Source organism: Ornithodoros turicata, chromosome 10 (genome assembly GCF_037126465.1).
Source record: "Ornithodoros turicata isolate Travis chromosome 10, ASM3712646v1, whole genome shotgun sequence".
NCBI classification, from domain to species: Eukaryota; Metazoa; Arthropoda; class Arachnida; order Ixodida; family Argasidae; genus Ornithodoros; species Ornithodoros turicata.
In genome coordinates this window covers 25,658,873-25,674,939 of record NC_088210.1, presented here as the reverse complement: position 1 = coordinate 25,674,939, position 16,067 = coordinate 25,658,873, and the positions used below count along the sequence as shown (strand labels likewise).

The 16,067-nt window shown below is 46.4% G+C and overlaps 2 protein-coding genes across 4 annotated transcripts in view; one reads left to right on the top strand and one right to left on the bottom strand.

The window, feature by feature from the left end:
- LOC135371251 (uncharacterized) overlaps positions 1-16,067 on the bottom strand; it is a 139,561-nt gene that overhangs the window by 102,520 nt on the left and 20,974 nt on the right. The gene's annotated exons all lie outside the window — the stretch shown is intronic.
- Positions 3,395-14,146, top strand: LOC135371255 (monocarboxylate transporter 14-like). The gene is made up of 6 exons (XM_064605340.1): positions 3,395-3,730; positions 4,592-4,838; positions 5,692-5,835; positions 9,217-9,501; positions 12,269-12,964; positions 13,701-14,146. The coding sequence occupies exons 2-6, from the start codon at positions 4,616-4,618 to the stop codon at positions 13,883-13,885; spliced, it is 1,533 nt and encodes a 510-aa protein (XP_064461410.1). The 5' UTR covers positions 3,395-3,730; positions 4,592-4,615; the 3' UTR covers positions 13,886-14,146.

Below are 16,067 nucleotides of genomic sequence, written 5' to 3'. Positions count from 1 at the left end.
CTGTTTAGCGACTCTGTCGCTGTTTAGCGGAAGCCACTCGTGTACTCGGCGAGGACGAGGACAACCGCCGCACTGTGCGGAGTCTGCAAACAACTGGCGCGGCTCTGTCGCCCAGCTCATTCATAAGTTCCAGCAACAAATGTCTCGTTTCTCTCTCTCCATCTCTCTCGCGCGCCTTTTCCACACATTTCCACGCTCTAAAAATCGAGCTTCACCGCATAGCACGCTCCTAGCCAACCATCATTCCGTGCAACGCCGTTCTTTCTCCTGATTTAATGAAAACGGGAGCGTACGCCATTTTTGTGGCATTATGCAGTTGATAATTGCCACAAAAAGGGCGTACGCCCCTGTTTTCATCAAATCAAGGGAGAGAACGTTATCATTATGGATGATGATTGGCTAGGAGCGTGCTGTGCGATGAAGCTGTATTTTTGCAGTGGCGTACCTAGGGTGTGGCAGGTGTGGACAGGTGCCATGGGCGCCAGGTGAACAGGGGCGCCATTATGTGGTCGGGTGTGAATGTGCCAGGTCGGGCACTCAACCTGGCACATTCATAAATGATCTAAAGCACCCGCCATTAGAGAGGTTGTAGTGTGAAACCTAGTGCGGACCACACGAAAACGCATCCCCAAGGACATCATGCTAACCACCAGGTAGCTAAACTGGGCGCGTGACGTATTTGACGAGAACGGGGCACCGTGAGCTAACCGAACCAGCTCAGTGAGCGACTGTCACGGCCGAGACCAAAGCAGCCTAAACAAAAGGGAGATCCCAGTACCCTGTACGGTTACTCGAGACGCGACAGCAGCATTTGAGGTTGTTTAGGTAGCAAGCCGATCCCAGCAGTGGGACTTTGAGAGAGATATCTGAGCAAGAAAATCGACCCGACGAAAAGAGGAGTTCGTATAGGGCGGACCAACAAGAGGGTTGAGCTGAACCCGTCTGTCGGGCTGGGGCAGGTGTAAAGTGATGTGACTTCCTGGAGATGATGAGAATGTCTTCGCGAACTTTCCGGTTGCGGTCCAGATAATGCTTACGATCGCAGTTTCAATTGCCAGCTGTGAGCGGTCATTTAGCAAGCTAAAGCTGATACTTTCGTATTTAAGAGCATCAATGGGCCAGGACAGGCTTTCCGACCTTGCTGTCCTAAGTGTTGAACGAGACGAAACAGAAGAAATTGATTTCAGTGACATTAGCGACAAATTTGCAGCAGCAAAAGCCAGAAAGGCTATCATGTGACGTTAGTGGGACATCTGCATGTGTAGTAGTTCTGTGGATTTCATTAAAGTATTTACAAAACACGACCAACTGTGCCCTCGATATGTGCCTGAACAGGGGCGCAGACTCACTGGTTGCCATGGGCGCAGGTAGCTCTAGATATTGTATTTTATACTGTATTTTTGGAATACACAGGCATCGATGTCGCTAACCTCACCCTCACTGTCAACTGTCTGGTGAATTCCTCTGTTCTCAGTGCGGCATCAAAAGAATGATTCCCATCCTAACCATATCTGCTTCCGCGGTGCATGTGAAGCTGCAAGTCTACTCGTACTGCATAGTGGGGGTCCGCTGCAACGAGCGCATCTTTCTCCAGAATCGACGCAGACGGCTTAGAAAAATGTCCAGGTACCAAATGTCAGTACCTTTCTCAGCATCTTATTTACAATTCCCGTCGAAAACCATGAATTTCATCACTTTCATTTTCTCTTCTTATTGAAGATATCAACCAGGGATGTCAATATGAGTATTCCAGGAACCAGGAACATAGCCAGGAACAGGAACATTTATCGGTGAATTATGCGCATGAGTTGTGGCGATCTCATTAGGGGGAAATTGTCATTAAGACAAATGTCATTAAATCGGTCCGTGTGGCACCGCGCGTAAGGGGCTACTTAAATAAGGGATTAATCACTTAATGTCATTTTTCGTGCCCATGTGTAGGGGTATCAAAAGTCATGAGGCGCGGCCGACACTTCATTTTTCTTCTGTATACCTTTCTTGGCATTCTCTCATGAGGACCTCAAAGAGTTAGGAAGAGGAGGCATGATGGATACACTCTCTGTCTGGAGTGTTCAACCCTGCGGTGGGCAATCCCTGCTGGACACAACTCCGCTCATTGCTATCTTTGCACTCTGTTTAGAGTCCAAACCGGAAACCTCAATAAACCGTCGCTTTTCACTGAACTGGTTCTGTTAGGTGTCAAAATAATTATACACGTAAAAAATCGTGCTTTTTCGTCGTCCTCTGCAGGCCTGGTTGCCTGTCCTCTCACTCAACGCGCACTTTACTCAAGTACTGACATCAACATCACTGCCCAAAATCACTGCACCATGCCGCCCTCACAGCGCACCTGAAGAGCTCACTTGCAGAAAATGCGATGCCCTTAAGTTAGTCCTTTATTCGACAAATTCAACCCAATATCGCGAGTCGTATCAAACTTCTTGCTGAGACAAGCGGAACACACAATGAGAATAGAGATTAGAGAGAAGGGGGCGATGCTCACCCTCTCCACTGAGATCGCTGTTATGTTCAGCGGTGCAGTATGGGGAGGAGGCTCGAAGCGGTTAACGTACCCCACCTGTGCCTGACGAATGAACACTCTGTCTGCAAGAGATCTGGTAAGACCACTTTAATGTACATAGTCTAAATGTCACGGGTTGACATTTGAAGGCGGATTTTGCATATTTATGTGAAGGGGGATATATGAGTATTCAAAGCAAAGAGAAAATATAAGCCATTCCGTTGAAGAAAAACAAAAAGAAAACGGGAAAAGAAGAGAGAAAAAAGGTAAAAGGAAAGAAGAAGAGAACACCTTACTGGTGGTTCGTTCAGCATCAAAGATCCCAATCGAAGCTGAACCGAAAGCCGCTATAATCTATTATGTTTTTGCTTAGCTGGAAATCAATCGAACCGATTTTTTTCCCCCTTGCTGGATCGAAATTACTCTGGAGCAGTTGCTGGCGGGACGATTGGCAGGGTTGGTGGCTGGAAATAAACACAAGCTTACAGAACGAGTGTATACGCTACTTGCCTCGTAAACTTTCAGAGACACGAAATGAAATGAAATAATTGCTGAACAGAAAGCTAGCTGCTGAGTACAGTTCATAACGGTAAACCCTGAGAAATAGGAACGAAAATAGACACAGATAGTCTTTGTCTGTGTGTTTGTGTTGTCACATGTCCCGGGGTTTTACTGTTACGAAATAAAATGTTTGCTCAGGCTTGAGAAAAACGATTACGATGGAAACGATTAAAACGATTTGCTGAGTAGTGTCAAGACATCACCTGCAGCTGCGATAGCCCCAACGCTAAGGTATTGTTTCTGGTTGATGCGGACCTTGTTCTTAAGAGTCTAGGAGCCGTATCTCTTGATGGCTCTGAAGAAGTTCGCTTAGCAACCGCGTTGAGTAGGTTTGAAGAGGTCCAACGTGAATGTAAGCAACTATACACAGAGGAGCACTTCGGTACACACGCTACAGCTGGGGGAGGGGGGATATGTAAAAGTCGAAATACGCGGAGAGAGGTTGGTCGAACGGACAGAGCTCACTCCGGGAGAGTCCATCCCTATCTGGCAGACTCTTGCACCGAACTAGAGTATTGTTGAAGCCTAACTCTGTAAGCTCCAGGTGACCAATGGATGAAGACTACTGGTACTAGTGCGCCACTTGGACAGCGGGCATGACAAAGGGCGACGACATGAGAAGCACTGGGCCGTGTTTTCGTTGAGTTGGTAAGAGCATACATGCATGCAGTGTAACTAAACAACGTTTCTGGGCCGATTGTTGCACGCGCAGACTGCACTGTAAACTTTTTCACACCTCTAAAGGTGTGCGCTATGCACATTCAAACTGGTTGCGTAAGATTGCATCTCCAGTATGATATTTTACAAAATTCGGAAAGTATTACTAAAGATCAAGTGTCAGTTGCAAATCTTGCTTTCATTATGTCTTGGATATCGTAGGTAGGAGCTAATGCATATATGCATCGCTATCGATAATCGAGCACGCGCAAGTGTCTACAATACTGTTGAACAATGTTGAGCTGTTGCAAGACTAAATTTTTGGAGGACAAACAACACTCGAGTAAAGAAAATTTGTGCGAAACCGTGCTCCATTATGATGTTACCAAAATTACACCTAAAAAGGCGTGCGCCATGCACGCTATTACACCTTTAAAGGTGTGAAAAGATTTAGAGTGTGCAATGATACGATGTAGCTCCCTCAAATTTTGAGATACAAGCCGGAGGCGAACGTGCTTCAAATGCAGCAGATCAAGACTAAGTGTGGAAATGTACTTAGGGTGCATTACAAGTTCCCTTAAACAGACAAAGGAATGCCTCAAGTACTGTAGTATGTACTTTGAGCAGTGAACGTAGATATCGCCAACCAACTAAGTTTGTCTGTCCGTGAAGAATTCTCTCGCGCTTTCCTCCTCTCGCGCTCGAAGAAAGGTTGGCGCCAAAAATCTCGTCTGCGAAGAATTCGTGTCGGCCTTCGCTGTATGGTTCTTTCCGCGTGAGGGAATGTGATTAGTCCCGCAGCCTCGCTTTCCTTTCCAATTTCGTAACATGTCGACAATCTCGTCTCTTTAGGTAGGCGTGTACGCAGTCGATGCCATGGTGAACAACAGGGCTTCTCTGATGACAGATCCCGTTCACGGGCTGGATTCCCGTTGGAGCTGGACCGTTGCAGCCTTTTGCAGCTGGTTACTCTTCGCGGGAACTCTCAGCACCCGGGTCGTTGGGATAGTTTATTACGGCGTCGTGGAGACTTTTGAAGTTACGCGCCAGGAGGCTGCATGGCCCGTGACGCTCAGTTGCTCTCTTCTGAACCTCGCTGGTGAGCCCGTTACTTGCACAAGTACGCCATATTGAAATGATCTTTCCGCCGCTATATTCGGTTCGTAAAAGAGAAAGAAAGAAGAAAAAGAAAGAAATGTCCGCGGCTATCGCTCGCAGCTTAATTTGTTGCTCGAGAGGTGGTGTTTCTAAAAAATATATGTATATTGTCATCGAGCAGGAGAACTATTGGAGATATAGCCCCATTTCCACAGAAACTCTAATTACAGTCCTGCATGCCAGGTAACAAGGGGAGTTTGCTTTCTAAAGCACTTTGAAGTTCGGTAAGATCCTGATCCAGATTTACCCTTTGTGGGTCAGTGCTTACCGAAGTAACGGGAGTAAAGAGCAGCAAGCCTAGTTCTATGGTGACCACTCCAAAGCCCATACTAGAGTAACGTCATGCTAAGTACGTAACATAACGTAAGTAACGTCATGCTACCGTAAGGGGGGTCCCGGGATCTCGAAGGAGGCAATTGACGAAGAGTTGGCGGGACCCGGACCCACACCTCAATTTACGACTTCTCTGGGCCGAATTCGTTTGTCTTCCCATCTCATCGTCATCATTTATTGTTGTTGTTGTTGTCATTTGTCTTGGCGCACTGTGGCCTCAGTTGCTTGTGCACCATAAAAATTCCAATCATCATCATCAGCAGCAGCAGCAGCAGCATTCTTTGAACGTGACAAAGCAGTTCCGTGACCTTTGCAAACTCGCTTGCACAAGAAAAACAAAAGCTACTTATTACTAAACTACGTTATTAACTTATTAAAAACTTATTAAAAACTACGTTATTACGCACCATACGACTTCCTCCTCTCATCCAGTGTCCTATCACTCATCCTCTTGCTCGCAGGTCCTGCCATGGGTTTCCTCTGCCGAAAACTATCTTGCCGAACAGTGCTCATGACGTGCTCGTTAATCACAGGATTCGGCATAATGGTGTGCTTCTTCGCCCCGAATGTGTTATTTCTCAACATGTTCTTCGGCGTAGTTCACGGTGAGCGAATTCGTCCTTGTATTGCTGACTGATTAGATTAAGTCGCAGAATTAGTGAGCCCATCTTCCTTATCGTTTTAGAGCCTGCCATTCCCTATATCCTTAATTTACTGATTCGCTTTATTTTCCCCTATAAAGTCAACAACTGAGGCCAGTTCTAAAACACTGCCCCATTGCTTTTGAGTGTACTTGAGTGTACTTGAGCGTAACTCTGTATCGCGTGCTTCAGAAGAGCGCCAAATTCTAATATGTATTGGCATCGGAGCGGAAGACCAGCCACACAGACTGGCTCCCTCTCAAATATATATGTATTTTTTATGTATTGCCAAATGTAGGATATATATATATATATATTGTATATATATGTGTATTGGCAATATATATGTATTGGCATCATCGTCTCAAATTCTCAAATTCTCTCTCAAATTCTTCGTATTGCCAACTGTCGATTTGAAATCAACCCCTCCACGTACTGCGATGTCATTACCAATGGACAGTGACATGCAGGTTTGTTGGTGTCCTCGTGTTTATCACCTTTCGCTTCTGTTTTTGCGAAATGCAATCACGCGCGCGTTGAGTGCGTTGTTACACTTTGAGACCATCCTTGAGATAAGAGCGAAAGAGTGACTGAGCGAAAGCCGAACGCACGCAAGGTAACGGAACACTGCCGTTATTTGAGGTCTGCACTCACCGGGCGTGTCAGCGAAAGTGTGTTCTGCGAATGCGGTTCTTAATTCTTATGCACAAAAACGCGATTTAAAGAATGGGCGCCGCCATTAGTGCTGCCACCCCGTGGTAGTCACAGGAACTGTGCATGTGTGGACCACGACCTACTAGATTATAGTGACCATAGGTGCATTCTTTTCGCTTGCACCTCCTGCACCAGATCTGAACTGGGTTATTTGCGTGCTGCACTTTCCTGTTGAAAAGAAAGGCATTACTAATAAAGTCCCTTTCAGCTGGAAAGTGCAGCTCCCGAAAACCCGTCTTGCGTGGAGTCCAAAGTAGTGCAGTCCAGTGCAAGTGAAAAGAATGCACTTCATGTCATAATCGGCAACCCCTATGAAGAGCCCGTCCGCACGATCCGCTAGGGGCGCTACTCATCGGCCCGCGAGACCTGCATCGTGTTTGGACCGTTTGGACAATAGAAATTTGAATTTTGAACGTGAAGAAGCGGACGTACGACTACCGTAGCAGACGACAGCAACAGCTCCCATGAAAACAGTAGAATGATGATGATAATCAACTTTAGAAAGAAGCATCTCCCGTGGGACATCCACCGCTTGTACAAAATTACTAAGATAAGCTGAAGGACAAAGTATTGCAGAAATTGAGGAAGCAAAACCGGGCCGATGAGTAGCGCCACCGCTAGCTTCCAAATACGGCGCTGGGAAGGGGTGCCTATGACATGGTTGTTATAATCTAGTAGGTCGTGGTGTGGACTGCCGTTTGCAGATTTCCTTCATATTCCCGTGTGTGTTTTGTTCATTGTCGTGTCCGATCGTGTTCACATCGTGCCCGTTTATTTTTTCCCGCTCGGGGGGATGACGTTCAATAAAAAAATAAAATAAAAAATAGAGTGAGATCTGCCTGCTCAGTCAAGGCGGCAAGTTTCACCCTTGAAAAAAAAAAAAAAAGAAACGCGTAAGAAACATATCGCATCGGCCAGCACTCCTCACGTGCATATCGCCATATAAAGGGCAACCTCCATGGAGCGAATTTTTGCAACGAAGTTCGCGCGGCAGATTGCCACGCCCGTTCCGCCGCCAGTTGTTCGCCGGCACCAGCTCCATGGAGCGAAAAACCAGCGGACGGCGTCGGGAAATCATGCTGTGATGCCACTGTTGCCAGGGTATAAGGTGAAAGCTTAGTGAAAGCAATTGCTCGAAAAAGTGCATTTAATGTCACAAATTTTGCAACTAAATCCAGCATCTGTCTGAAAAGATGCGCCCAGTAACGTACCGAAAAGCATATTCACTACTGCGAGAAGAAAACATGTTTCTTGGCAGAGAATGTCTCACGTTCTAACGATGCAGTTGGCGAAACAGCGAGCAGACGACAGCATCCAGTTGCATGAAGAGGACGACGACGATGATTCACGAGAGCAGACGACCACGTGCAGGCGATCTGGCGTAGATTCGTAGCGGAAGAGCACTCTGATTGGTTCATCTGCAGTTGACGCTTCCGGAATCGCGGACGCTGGGCGAAAATATCTGGCATGGGCAGATCACTGATCTCTATAGAGATCAGTGGGGCAGATCGGCGGCGGACGCTCACATTTTTGACGCCTCGCGCAGGGCGTCCGACGCTGAGCGAAGTTCGCAGCTTTTTCGCTGTACATTCGCTCCATGGAGGTTGCCCTTAACTGTGCATATCGCACGCGGAAGCAAGCAATCTTCTTTTTCCTTGAACTTTCGAACGTTGATAGGCTACTCAGATGCTTACAGAAATACAATGTCACGTTATCGTCAGTCGCACTCATTAAAGACGGCGGCCACCAGTATTCATCCCGATCGGAAGAGCAATTCTGGCAGTCCACCCTGTTGGGTCGACGCTGGGAACGAGGCTATAGGGAGCGCACGGAGACCGGTTGTTTGAGAGTGACAATTAAGGTCTATATCCAACGAGACTCAAATGTGACGCGGTAGCATTCGAGACAAGGCCAGCCAGCCTGGAATGATAAACTGGCAGCAAGTGCACTGTAAAAACCCAACTTCACCGCATAGCACGCTGTGCGCCAACCATTGCCACGAATGGTAGGGTTATCGCTCTTGAACCGAGGAGAGAGGAGTGCGTACGCCTTTTTGTGGCAATTATCATATATCCAAATTGCCACAAAGTGGTTTACGCCCCCTCCACGTGAGAGGGGGGCGTACGTTGGGGTTCCTGTGTTTTCCTCTGACGTTTTCAGACATATGTCGGCACAGTTCCCTTAGAAGTCGGCCCAGGACGCACATTCCCCCAGGCCGTCAGTCGTGACGTTGCCCACCTCTGTGAGGCCGACAACGGCGAGCGCTTTCACCATCCGCAACCACCACCACCACCGGTTAGCTTGTTGACCATGACGTACGATCAAACGCGTACGCTTTCTTTACGACACTTATTCAGTAAATAATTGTCACAAAAATGGCGTAAGCCTCCCGTTTTCAACAAATCAGGGGCGAGAACGATGTCATTCGAGATGATGGTTTGCTAGGAGCGTGGTATATATGCGGCGAAGTTCACGGTGAGCCCTTACACCAGCACCATCGATTTTGGAAGAAATCGCTTTTGCAGAAGTTGCTCCCTCGTTCCTATTTCACTTTCCATCGTTGTTCGTCGTGATTATTCCGCAGGATGATGTTGAAATAACGCAACGCCTTTCGCGTGCTTATACTTGCAGGTGCGACGATGTCCGGTGTATTCGTAGGGACCAACGTTGTCGTTGCGCAGCACTTCCAAAAGCGACGCACCACGGCGTGCAGCGTGGTTTTTACCGTGTGCGGCCTGAACACGCTATTGATTCCTCCCGTCATGGAGTACTTCCGCGCACAGTACGGCATTCGAGGAGCCCTTCTCCTGCTGGGTGCCCTGACTGCCAATGCCTTTCCTGCAACAATCGCCCTCAGGAGCCCACCTTGGTCGATTGCACCCAAGGAGGTTGCGCAATCCAGAAGGGCGGTCAAAGGTGAGGAACGAACACGAAAGGATGTCGTCGCGTGACTCTACACTCTTAAATATGCACTTCACCGCATATCACGCCCCTACACTCTTAAAAATGAACTTCACCACATAGCACGCTCCTAGCCAACCATCATCCCGAACGACAACGTTCTCGCCCCTGATTTGTTGAAAACGGGAGGCGGAGCCTATTTTGTGGCCATTATGCACGGCACAGAATAGGCTCCGCCTCCCATTTTCAACAAATCAGGGGCGAGAACGTTGTCATGCTGGATGATGGTTGGCTAGGAGCGTGCTATGTGGTGAAGTTCATTTTTAAGAGTGTATAGTCAACCACAACCTCCAATGATATCGTTTTCTGCCCTGATTTGTTGAAAACGCGAGGCGTACTCCATTTCTGTGACAATTATGAACAGCATAAGTGTCACAAAAGAGGCGCACGCCTCCGGTTTTCAACAAATCAGGGCAGATAACTATATCACTCGAGATTATGGTCGGCTAGGACCGTGCTATGCGGTGAAGTTCATTTTTAAGAGTCTAGTCCTAACAAGAGATGCAAAATTTCCGGAAATTTTGAACTCAGAAGAAAAAAAAGTGTATTCGCGTTTTTCTTGAAGCATCTTGAAAAAGCATGAAAAAACTACATGTTCGCTGTTGCGCGACATAGATTTATTAGCGTACAAATTAAAGCGCATATAGTGTAATGTAACTGTAGGGTTCCGCGCTTTCGGTATTTGCCGAAAAATGCCGAAAAACACCCGCCGAATATTTTTTGGAAATTCGGCATGTTCGAAAAACCTTCGAATTAGACTGTTGCATATATGGTCCTATATGCCGAAAATGCCGGTACTCGATTGCATTTTTCTTCCTCTGGGGCATCAGATTTTCGTTTTTCCTACGTCGTTTCAAGGTGGAATAGGGGAACACCGCCCTGCCGAGCTGGTAGCCAGAGAAAAACCTTCCTCATGGGGAAAACCTTCCTCAGGGAAAAACCTTCCTCTAACAATTTGATCAGTGGGTCAACAGGGTTCCAGTACACGTGGAACACTCCAATAAAAGAAAGGAATTTTTTTGCGTTATCAGTGCATTCCTACTTAAGTTGCTCTCCATCCATACTAATTTTCGCTAGTGATTATAGCTGCCGATTTTTCGGCATTTATTTTTGGCGCGAACGATTTCCAAATTCGACAAATCAAATCAATGTAAGCTACAAATGCACATTTTATTTGTCGGTAACGCTGTCCTGAGTCTGGGGACATACGCAGAAAGGATCAAGGTTTAATCGCTTGCACGTCTAACAGCTAACGAGGGGCGCGGCCTTTGTCAAGAAGGGCACGTGATAAAACACGTACACGTCGCTCCTCACGCGATACGTGAAGGGCACAGCATACGTCACGCGCAATGTGTCACGTGCTCGTCTTTTTTAATTTCCCGCCATTCGTGCACGTGATTAAGCCCCCTGGCGAGACGAGACTCTCCAGGCTCAGGGAAATGTTCCCAACAACTAGGGCGCACGAGCTTGCTTGAATTTTGTTTCTTTATTCTGCATTGTTCAGCACACAACCTACTTTTATATGACATGTGTAAGTCAATGTAACCATTGGGGGGACTTGAGTAGAACCAACATCGGGTATTAACTTGTTCGTAACGGAGATGCCAAATGAATTATGACTACTTGCGGATTCCTCAGATTTTAGTGAGCTAGCGTTTCATTGTTCAGTGACCACGCAGAGTACGGCGTTCACCTTATAAATAAAATGAAAGAGCTTTTATTTGGTTTAACTCAAATATGAAAACTATATAGTATAACAAATCAATTCGTTTCAAAGGAACCAATGTAATAGTTGACTAGAACGAGCAAATTCTTCTTGTTTTAACTCATCGCCATCACCAGCATAAAAAAAATAAAAAGTTCCATGTTTTTTATTTTACCATCAATCGATCAACGAGTAAAAACAAACATTTCGCCTCGTTTATACACCGTATTTTGATATAATTCCATAGTTTTTATTTTTGGAAATGAAAATTTCATGCAATTTTGTATTGATACCTGGAGGCAATTTTTCCGACGCACATCAATCCAGCAAATTCAGCATCGACATTTAAGTTTCATATGCTTCTTCCCTGAAGGTTAACGAATTCGCCCCAGTCTGGTGGTGTCCGTTATAACTTTTACATTTCTATTCCACATTGCGAAGTAACGTGGGCACAGCCACTAATTTTATGTAATTAAATTGTTCGAAAGTTTCAATAGCAAACCACCCGTAGTGAGGGGTAGGGGGTGTTGGAATGTGTGTTTATTAGAAGAAACAGAGGAAAGGTCAATTGAACGCAGTGAACTAGGTTTACCATGCGGGGTGTGGTAGATAATCCCAAGCAGCAAAATATATTGGCCCACTATTGGCTAAATAGCGGCAATACTGATCAAAGATTGAACCAATATTGAGCCGGTATTGCCCAATGTTCAGCCGAAACCGGATCAATATGTTTTGTTGCTTGGGATTGGTAACCATCACTGAGGATACTGAGAAGAATTCAGTGTACTGGTTGAGAAATAGAACTCCTTCCTCTTTCTCGACTTCCTCGAAGCCTAAATTAGAGATAGATTGTCAGTTTGACACAGCGGTCCTGGACCCGAAGATGCAGAGACTAACATCACATCACATCACATCACAGCGCACAACCACGTCGCTTTGAGACATATTTACTTTGAAAGCATCAAAACCAGTGTTGATCTTGGTGTATGACTTGATCCCGTGTTCTGGCATTTCCAGGACAGGTCCCGACGGCTACAGCAAGCCCAAAAGCTAACCCACTCCGAGAAAATCTGGCCAGCGTAGAAGCAGGCAAACTTCCCATCGCGGCTCAAGTGGACCTCGTCAAGAAATACCACATCAAACGAGAGGCGTGGACTGGTAGCATGGAGTCCTTTGGAATTCCCACAGAACCGATACAAGGGGCACTGGCATCTACTCAGCAGCATCACAACATTCCCAGTTTGCGAGAAACCTTGAGAAACTTTGCGACGTTGAAGTTCTGCGTAGACGCCTTATCGTTCGCCGTTGTGCTCTTCGGCTTCTCCACTTTCATGCTGCTCTCTGTTGACTTAGCCAAGGACCGTGGCATAGTTCCTGCTGACGCCGCGTACCTCTTGAACGCCTTTTGTGCGGGAGATATCGTATTCAGAGCAATAAGCGGCTGCGTAGTCGACTCTGGTTGGCTGAGTCTAGAAGCGGTGATGCTTACCGGATACCTCATGCAGGCCGCTGTGTACGAGACGCTCATATGGTGCACAACGTTGCCAACTCTTTTGATGTGCGCCGTCGTTCTGGGAGCAAGCAACGGATTCAGAATTGGTATGCAAGCTCCCATCATGATTCACGACTTCGGCATCGAAGTTTTACCCATTATGATGGGTGGACTGGCTTTCATCATCGGTTCTGTGGCACTGGGAAGACCAGCCCTTGTTGGTGAGTGCCATTCCTCCATAATACAGGGTGTTCAAAATTAAGCTTTCACTAGCACTTTCTAAATAGGCGAACAAAACAAAAATGGCTGCTATTTTTCTGTTCCTTGAGTAAGAAACAGGTGATACATAATTAGCAGCACCTGTTTCTTACACAAGTAGTCAAGTACAAAGTTATCATCCGGTTTCCTGTCATCGCTGTGTTTGCGTAGCGCTCGTGAAAGCTTAATTTTGAACACTCTGTATACTGTTGCTGAAAGGGCCAGTATTCGGACTACCCCAGAGTCCGTATGCTGACCGTATACGTCACCGCTTCGGGTGACGTAACTTATTCTTTGAGGATACCAAACTATAAAGTTAAGCAGGTTACCTGAAAAAAAATCATGCAAGCGCGTAACATTCAATGACTGCGAATTTCCTCAAGGACATACGTGCTGAAGTATTTTTTTTAATCACTCAATGCTTTCACACATCAAGCATCATGGAACAGCTGGTCGTACCAGTGGGACCTACGTTTCCATTTTTTTCTTTCAGCTTCTAATCTAATCTAATCTAATCAATGACGGTATTCGTATTTTGCGTAGAGAATCTGCGAGCGAGGCTGATTTATGATACAAAATACCACTTACAAAAAAACTACCAATTGTGTTAGTCCGCATGGCAGTTTAATGAACGTTATCACATCAGGAACAGAGCCGTGTTTCAAGTACATTTGTAAACGTTCTTTTGTCCATGTTAAGGCTACTACAGGGACAGGAAAGGTAAATACGACGGGCTTCTGCACATCATCGCTGTGGCCAACATTGTCTTCGTTGGCGTATGGACTATAAGGCTGTTCATACAAAAGCGAGCTTACAGAAGGACTTCCTTGAGAGCAAAAGACAACGCGCCAATGGAACTCGTGGTGTGCTCCGTTAAATCCTAGGCGCTCATGAACATAGGCAACGTAGACGCTTCTGCGTGTGGTGACGTGCAAAGTATGAAGGAACACCGTGTGCAATGGTGCATGACCTCCTGCTGCCAATAACACTGTGGGCCGTAATGTTGTCGACGAAGTGCGTGCACAGTCCCCGTGAGTGTCTTGAAGTGAGTGGACACCACTGTTTCATAATATCCGAAAAATGTGGAATAGTATACTATATGTGGCGACGGTTGGCCTACGGTTAAAATGAATTTTATTACAATACTGTTGTCTGTATTGCTCATTCTATGAGAAAATCCGCAGGACTAACTGTCACACGAGTTAACGGTTGAGATTCTCACTTGCACTTGAGCTTCTCTCCTTCCTCTTCTTGCGGAGTACTTGCGCTCCACCGGTCTGGTGACGGATCTCTGAAAGTGCTTCCACCATCATCATCCCCTCATCCGTTCCCAATGTGCAATAGGGCAGTGTACCGCCTCAGCGACGGGTGGCTCGCCAACCTCATCGATCATCCAATGTATGTGTGTCTGTGTGTCTCCTTCCACAAACCTATTAATTACTATTACGATGATAATGACGATAGCTTGAAATACTGCACTTGTATAAGTTTCGTACACTCAAATTGTAATGATACTGATTGTAAGAAGAAGAAGAAGAAAAAAGAGGGAAGTATAACATTGTAAAAGTTCTGCAAGCACATCTTCGCCACACAATACATTTCATGGCGGGGAGTATGCCTTTTTTGTAAACACTACCATGAAAGCAAGGTGTTCCAAAGGGGCGTATATCTCCCACAGCAAAATGTCCTGAAATTCAATTCGGCAAGCGCAAATATATGCGAAATGAGCTCTGACGTCAGTGAAATCTTCCAACAATCTTTCGTGCACGTTATCTCTACGGCTTGTTATCTTTTGTCACCGCAGTATAGCTACAAGTGCGTAGATGTCAAGAATACGGTGGATCGTTCACAAAGCCTTACTCGTGGTCACGTGTACCTGTGGCGCCACCTGGTGCCGTGCCTGAAGTTGAGTTTTTGCTGCGCAGCTAAATGAAAGCAACAGCTAAAAACACAAGAAGGTTTTTGTGTTATGGACAAAAAAGATAGCTTAATTATTTGAGAGACTTAGAAGAAGGAACGGTTAAAGAGCCTTATTGACTCCAATCACTCCATATTTACGCTGACTTGAACAACGAAAGGACATCAAATATTGGAACGGAACAACACCGCTCACTCAACTTTGCAGCAAAGTGAAGCGCACGAGAAGCAGTCATACGCGACCTCTTCGTTCTCAAACGGTTTCTATGCATGCCGGCACCCTTTGCGCTCTGCACTTCAGACTTCGTGCTGCTCCTCGCGCAAAGACTCGCGTAATAAATTTCCCGCCGTGCAAACGAAGTAAACCACCGCAGAGCAACTCTTTCTCTTGCAAATCAAAATTAGATCAAGCCCTCCATCCCCCTCTCGTAAGGCGACGCTGAGAATAGCATTCAACTCCTTGCGGCCGTTTATCTTTAAAACTGCGGGAAGCACTCCAACCGTGACGGGGTCTGACGTCTGACGTTACAGAAGCCGCAGCCGTTACTGACGCATTTCCGTCTCCCGGGACATTCGAGACACTCTGGCGACTAGGAGGCGCAGATGACAAGGTTGAGGAGTCCCATATCGCGCTCAAGTTGATCGAGAGGATGACGTAACAGATTAACCGTATAGCCCATCGAGAGACCAAGGGTGCTGATGGCATGCATCAGCGGCGAGCTTCAAACTCCGGTGGATGTCAACCTTTTTAACGTCGTCTAATCATCATCCACAAAGCAGGTAAGTGAGGTAGTTTTGAGTCCACAGTGTGGGTGTCGGTGACACATGTGACGTCATCAGTGTGTGTAGTATATAGTTCCTTGTTATGTCTGGTCGATCTGTCGGCTTCTCAGCGTCGGACAGACCGTTCAAATAGACATTCCACCTCGCGCAACTGCGCGAACAGCATTCTTGAATTCCGTTGGGACACGTATTCGTCGAATTGCTCACACTTTAAATCCTCTTCGTGCGCTCCTTGTGCTTCAGCTTTGCTCTCTGGAGGTCTGCCATTTGGGCTTAGCACGGAGTTCCCATTTTAATGATCGTGTACGCGTGCGTGACGAAATTTTTCGCGCTCCTGCATCAGACACTTCTAATCATAGCGGTATA

What these genes read in the sequence shown, in the direction of transcription:
- LOC135371255 (XM_064605340.1), top strand. Translation starts at nt 4,616, where the DNA reads ATGGTGAACAACAGGGCTTCTCTGATGACAGATCCCGTTCACGGGCTG. An exon ending in GTTCTTCGGCGTAGTTCACG is followed by an intron (nt 5,836 to 9,216) that starts GTGAGCGAATTC and finishes TTATACTTGCAG; the next exon opens with GTGCGACGATGTCCGGTGTA. An exon ending in ATCCAGAAGGGCGGTCAAAG is followed by an intron (nt 9,502 to 12,268) that starts GTGAGGAACGAA and finishes TGGCATTTCCAG; the next exon opens with GACAGGTCCCGACGGCTACA.